Genomic DNA, 6,205 nt, shown 5'->3' with positions numbered 1-6,205 from the left:
CATGCTGTCTTTGTAGATGCTTGCACATAGTTGTAGTTGGTTTAGCAGCATAATGCAGTTGTTTCTGTCCTGGACACAATTTGCATTTCACTATTACATTCTTGTACTTTTGTGCAAAATAAATTTAAAAAAAATTTCTGTCTCTCAACTCCTAAAAAGCTGTGAACCACTCCACATTTCCCACCTCTTGAAGACCAACTAAAGTCAGCTAATTGCAGGGTGACCGCTCTAAAAGAAAAATACATGTTTTTCTGAACAACTGAAAATTGAATGGCCTTTGTAACACAAGTGATGACCTATTTGTAACTGCAATGTAATTTTTGAATTTAGTACAGTAGCGTTACACTACAGTACTGCGTGATAGACAATGTGACTGAAAATTACTTATAATAACAATGGATTGGATTTATATAGCGCTTTTCAAGGCACCCAAAGCGCTTTACAATACCACTATTCATTCACTCTCACATTCATACACTGGTGGAGGCAAGCTACGGTTGTAGCCACAGCTAAAAAGTAAAGTGTCTTGCCCAGGGACACAACGACCTGGACAGAGAGCCCAGGGATCGAACCGGTGACCTTCCAGTTACAGATGCGATTCCCAACCCCCTGAGCCACGGAGGTGAAGGCAGATGAGTTAAGGCCATTACACACAGAGCGTGTTGGGTAAAAAAACGAAACACATGAAATTCTGAATTTTTTCAATGCAAGCTTGTCATGTAACTTCGCACTGTCCTCAAGAAAGACAAAGATGATGAGCTGGTCCTGACTTTTCTAAACAAGAAAAGGAAGAAACTGAGATTCTGGGTTCAACCAAGTTTCATGGTTTGAAACAGCAGTTGAAGCTGTATCACAACCCCTTTCGTACATATTTGAGGATGTCAGTGGGGGAGTTTGGGGTCCTGTTGGCAGAGTTGGTACCGCATCTGAGGAGGCAGAGAAATAATTTCAAAGACTTGATTGACACGGAGCAGCATGTAACTGTGTTTCTGAGGTAAAATACCATTATTTTACTATTTTGTATATTCATTACCAGTCTGCGTTTTGAGCTACAGCACACTTGCTGCCAAATGCAGTGGTCTGATTGGTCAAATCTGTTTGCGATAAATCTGAAAAATCGAGCTTGGTTCGGAAAAGTAAATTTAAGCAGTCGGTGTGAAAGTAAAATAGTTTTACCACACAAAATATTTGCACAGATTTTATGCATCCCATGTTCAAAGGCCTTTAAGTAACATGTAAATATCGTATCATAGGTTCTCTGGTAAATCCCACCACTCCTGTATTGTTTGTTATTTTACATTAGTGGAGCACAACGTGTGTTTCGAGGATGCTCTTCTCACCTCCCTTCGCCATTCCCCCCGTTTAAAGGCTGAAAACACAGATGTTGTTAAACCAGTGAACTGAGATAAATGTTGGGAAACGGTGAGCACAAGAACGTATGATATTAATATCATATAAATAAAGAAGTATTTATGTGCAAAGATCGTCAATCTCAGTAAGAATGCTGACTGCATGAAACATTTACTCTGCTCCATGTATGATGATATAGTGACTGCTCTGTATAAAAGTGGACACTGCTTGATAAACAATATAAGCATAAGAAACCTAACATCAGACCTGGCTGGAAAGAACATGTATCCATGTACCATGATGAAGCTCGCATAGCTTATAAATGTTGGGCCATGGCTGGAAGACCTAAACAAGGCCCAGAATTTGAACAGAAAAAATGTGCGAATGCCAGATATAAGTACGCTGTTCGCTTTATAACTAAAAATGAGCAAATGCTAAGAGCAGATTACTTTGGCCAGGAAAATGCTGTGTAATAATACGGCAGATTTTTGGAAAGAGGTGAAAGCTCTTAATAACTGTAAACCATCTCTACCATCAACTGTTGAAGGTGTTTCTGGGGCAGATAACATTGCAGCATTATGGAGACAGCATTACAGTGCGTTGTTTAACTGTATAAAAAGTGAACCATATGAGGACAATCTTGACATGAGTAATGACACAATAAGTGTAAGGACACATGAAGTATATGAAGCCATTCATAGGTTGTCTGATAATAAATCCTCTGGTTTGGATCACATCACTGCAGAACATTTAAAACATGCTAGTGTAAGGCTAGCTCCTCTTTTAGCACTCTGTTTCACTGGGTTTATGATTCATGGCATATTACCAGACTCAATGCTGTGTATTTTACTGGTACCAGTTATGAAGGACAAAGCTGCAAAAGTGAGCTGCTTGGATAATTACAGGCCGATTGCACTAGCCAGTATTTTATCTAAGGTGTTAGAAAGAATCTTGTTTGACAGAGTTAGTGTGTTCATCTCTTCTCTGGATAATCAGTTTGGCTTCAAACCAAAGCACGGCACTGACATGTGCATATATGCACTCAAGGAAATAGTTTGTACAGGGCTAAAAATTCATCTGTCCTCATGTGTTTCATTGATGCCTCTAAGGCTTTTGATCGAGTGAACCACAGAAAACTTTTTGATAAAATGAAGAGACGGGGAGTTCCTCAATACATCGTGAGGATTCTCTCTTACTGGTACGCTCATCAGAACATGCAGGTTAAATGGGGAAGCAGTATTTCTGCCCCCTTTGGTGTCAGCAATGGTGTTAGACAGGGTGGGATTTTGTCTCCAATTTTATTTAATTTGTATGTTGATGATTTGTCCATACAGCTGAGAGCCTGTAACACTGGGTGTATATTAGGTAAAGCACTGATAAATCATCTTATGTATGCAGATGACCTGGTTGTTTTTAGTCCAAGCAGTGCTGGGTTACAGGATCTTCTTAATGTCTGTACTGAATATGGTGTGCAATATGACATTGAGTACAATGCTGCTAAAAGTGCTGTTTTGATATGTAGAACCAAGCAGGATAAACAGCTAAATTTCCCTTTGTTTAAACTGGCACAAAAAACTCTTGAAGTTCATAAAAAGGTGAAATACCTCGGTCACTTTATTACTGAGCAAATGAATGATGATGATGACATATACAGACAACGGTGTAAGCTCTATGTGCAGGCAAATACTATTGCACGCAAATTCAGCTTTTGTTCACTTCCAGTTAAAGTGGCTTTGTTTAAAGCGTATTGCACACCGCTATATACTGCCCCCTTGTGGTCATCCTACAAACAATGTAGCATGCAGAAGCTGCATGTTGCATATAATGATGCGATGAGAATCCTTTGCAGGATACCTAGAAGTGGTAGTGCCAGCCAGATGTTTGTAGCTGTGGGTGTTTGGACTTTTAAAGCACTTTTAAGGAAGCTAATGTTCAATTTTAGAGAACGACTGGATGGTTCGAGTAACAGTATAATTTTAGCACTCACAGATCCGACACTGAGTGGTTCCCGTTACTCATCCAGTCTCAGAAAGCACTGGTTAAAGTGTTTGTGTATTTATTGATTTATTTTAAGTAATTGTGTTTTATGTATATTATGGTTTTATATTTTTACAAATGTTTTAGATACTTATTTATATACATATATATATTTAATGGTTTATACCTTGTGTTGGGGGGGGGGGGGTTGTGTGTGTTTTTTGGATGGACATGAAGTCTGCCAATAAAGACTGAATTGAATTGAATTGAATTTAATTGAATATATATATATATATACACACAACACACACACACACACACAAGCACACCCACAACAACTGCGCGCACACACACACACACACAATTCCATTCCACCCTTTGCATCAACAAACATGGACCCAGATTTAGAGCCATAGAAAAATGCCAGCAATGAAACAATGTTTTGAGAACAACCACCATCGCCAAGTAACTACTCCTCTCTTCAGACACTGTGTATGTGGGTACATGTGTGTTTGTGTGAGTTCATGTGTACATGTTTAGACACCTTTGTGAGGACAGAAAATTGGCATGCTACTATACTTGTGGGGACCTACAGTCACTTATGGGGACAAAATCCCTGTCCCCACGAGTTTGAAGGCATTTTTGAGGTTCAAAATGTGGTTTTAGTGTCAGGGTTACAATTAGGTTATGGTTAGGTTTAGGCAGAGGTTTAAGATTAGGCATTCATTTTTGATGGTTAGGGTAAGCAGCTAGGGAAAGCTTTATGTCAATGAGATGTCCTCACTAAGATATGAAAACGAGCGTGTGTGTGTGTGTGTGTGCGCGCGCGCAAGGAAATGTACACTCATGCACACTTTCTTAAAACAAGCACAGGGAACAGATGCTGCAATGCAAAGTCTCTGTTCAGCCTCAAAGCGCTACGCGTCAGCCACAAACAGCCTGCTCTATGTACGTTTCTTCACGACTCACATTTACTGACCTCTGAATAATTCGAAGACGCACTTGGGAGTAAGCCATTAAGAACGAAGTGACCGTCAAGGTTCAAGTGCAACTTTATTTTAACTGCCTATTTGTCCTGTAAGTTGAGATGCAATTTGAGGAGCACTTAGATTGCGGAAAGTCATTTTCTTTACATTTAGTTTCGTTTTAGCCGTCATTGGGAAAACAGCCCGTTCCCTTCCTCCAATCTGCTGTTATTCATATTACTATTGAATTTATGAATCCGAAATGCAATTTTCCTGTGGTTTTAAGGCTGTTGGCACCTTCAGCCACTTGGACAATCACACTGGGTGGAAAAAATATGCATGAGAGTGTGTATGTGAGAGAGAGAGAGGAGTATTGTACACAAGGGTATCATTATACAAAGTTATTATCTGCTGCCACTGTGACACACACACACACAAGCATGCACAAGAGCAGCTGTCTTTACAATAAAGTAAGAAAAACATCATTATTTTGAGAACAAGAATTTTTTCTACCAATAAATTGTGATAAGATCTGATTTTAAGGGAAACTTAAATTCAGATTTGACCTTGGCAAAGCTTTAAAAGCCTCTCCTAATGGACACTGTTTGTTTTCACTCTGTCGCCTGCGTAGAAATAAATTTCTAAAATTACACATTCGTTTTATTTCTGCCTAAACCACAAATTGAAGAAGTGCATTCTTGTGGGACTGGATAGTTACTTTTTTTATTTGTCCTGTCCTTAATTTCTGTTGTCTCATTACATAAGATGTGAAATCAAACTGCAGCAGCCTGTCCAAAGCAGTTAAACATAACAAGTAAATTGAATTCAGTTTTATTTATACGGTGCCAAATCGTGACTTGTTATCCCAGGGCACTTTGCAAAGTAAGGTTAAGACTTTATAATCCAGCAGAGAGGAACCAAATGATTCAATGTGAGCAAGCAGTCGCTGACCATGCAGAGAAAACAGGAAGAAAACTCCAACTGAACCAGACTCGGGCAGCAAGTCCATCTGTTGGAGGGAGAAATAACAAAAAAATAAATAAATAACTGGGAATGTACCAATGCTGACTGTTGGTGAGCAGCACAGAAAGTACAGAAACTGGGCAAACATGGGATGAATGATGATCAAACGGTTGTTTTCATACCAGATGACAAAATCAGTGCCAAAACAATACCACTCTCATAACTGTAACTAAATAATAACTGTAGCTGAGTACAAACATGCAGCCAGCTTTTCACATTGGTCTCACTCTCAGTAAATGTTCAGTGCTGAGAAGCTTTTATCGCATGTTTACTGACATAATTCATCTTTATCTGATCACATCAACATGTTAGAAACTGATGAATGACAGAGTATATGTTTATTTTTAAGTGTATTCATTTCTTACATTTCACAGTGTTAAGAAAACAACATTTAGGTCAATCCTGATATTCTCTTAGATTTGTCTTACACATAAAGTTAGGAATCCAACTCAGCTAAATGCATGAAAGCAACATTATGAAACTGGAGTCTAAGCCGCTTGGCAGACTCGAAATACAAGCTCAGATTAGCACATTGTAACTGGTCAGTGGGAATATATGGAACACCTGCCAAGTGAAATCAATATAATAAAACATATAAAATGCATATGTAGTAAAAAACACAGAGGCTAATGGAACCATATTTCCCTGTGTTTGGCAGTGCAGAAGGACTAAAAGATTTTAGGAAGAGCTCAAAAGAGAAATGTCAGAAAAATGACTAATGGGGAAAAAATGTTAAGAACTGCTGAAAACAAAAAGCAATGTTCATTTCCTTATTTGTATTCATCCAGTATTTCTGTCAAAGTCACGCAGAACCACTGGAGATGGCAAAAGAGACACATGCAGCTCTGGTGTCACATTTTCAAGACCCCTGCATCAGACCCCAAGTGAGT

The 6,205-nt window shown here is 38.8% G+C and overlaps 1 protein-coding gene across 1 annotated transcript; it reads left to right on the top strand.

The window, feature by feature from the left end:
• The first annotated feature begins 1,804 nt into the window (after positions 1-1,804).
• On the top strand, positions 1,805-3,492 carry LOC121814967. The gene is made up of 2 exons (XM_042223421.1): positions 1,805-2,232; positions 2,577-3,492. Exons 1-2 carry the CDS (start codon positions 1,813-1,815, stop codon positions 3,411-3,413), a joined length of 1,257 nt encoding a protein of 418 aa, XP_042079355.1. The 5' UTR covers positions 1,805-1,812; the 3' UTR covers positions 3,414-3,492.
• The last annotated feature ends 2,713 nt before the right edge of the window (positions 3,493-6,205 follow it).

This window comes from Haplochromis burtoni, unplaced genomic scaffold, assembly GCF_018398535.1.
Source record: "Haplochromis burtoni strain Fernald_Lab_line unplaced genomic scaffold, NCSU_Asbu1 Contig_110, whole genome shotgun sequence".
Lineage (NCBI taxonomy): Eukaryota > Metazoa > Chordata > Actinopteri > Cichliformes > Cichlidae > Haplochromis > Haplochromis burtoni.
The sequence above is the reverse complement of the archived record's forward strand: the minus strand, read 5'-3'. Positions and strand labels throughout refer to the sequence as shown.

Coding starts and splice junctions, on each gene's coding strand:
- LOC121814967 (XM_042223421.1), top strand. CDS start 1,813: ATGCTGTGTAATAATACGGCAGATTTTTGGAAAGAGGTGAAAGCTCTT. Junction 2,233..2,576: donor TGAAGGACAAAGCTGCAAAA/GTGAGCTGCTTG, acceptor ATGCAGGTTAAA/TGGGGAAGCAGTATTTCTGC.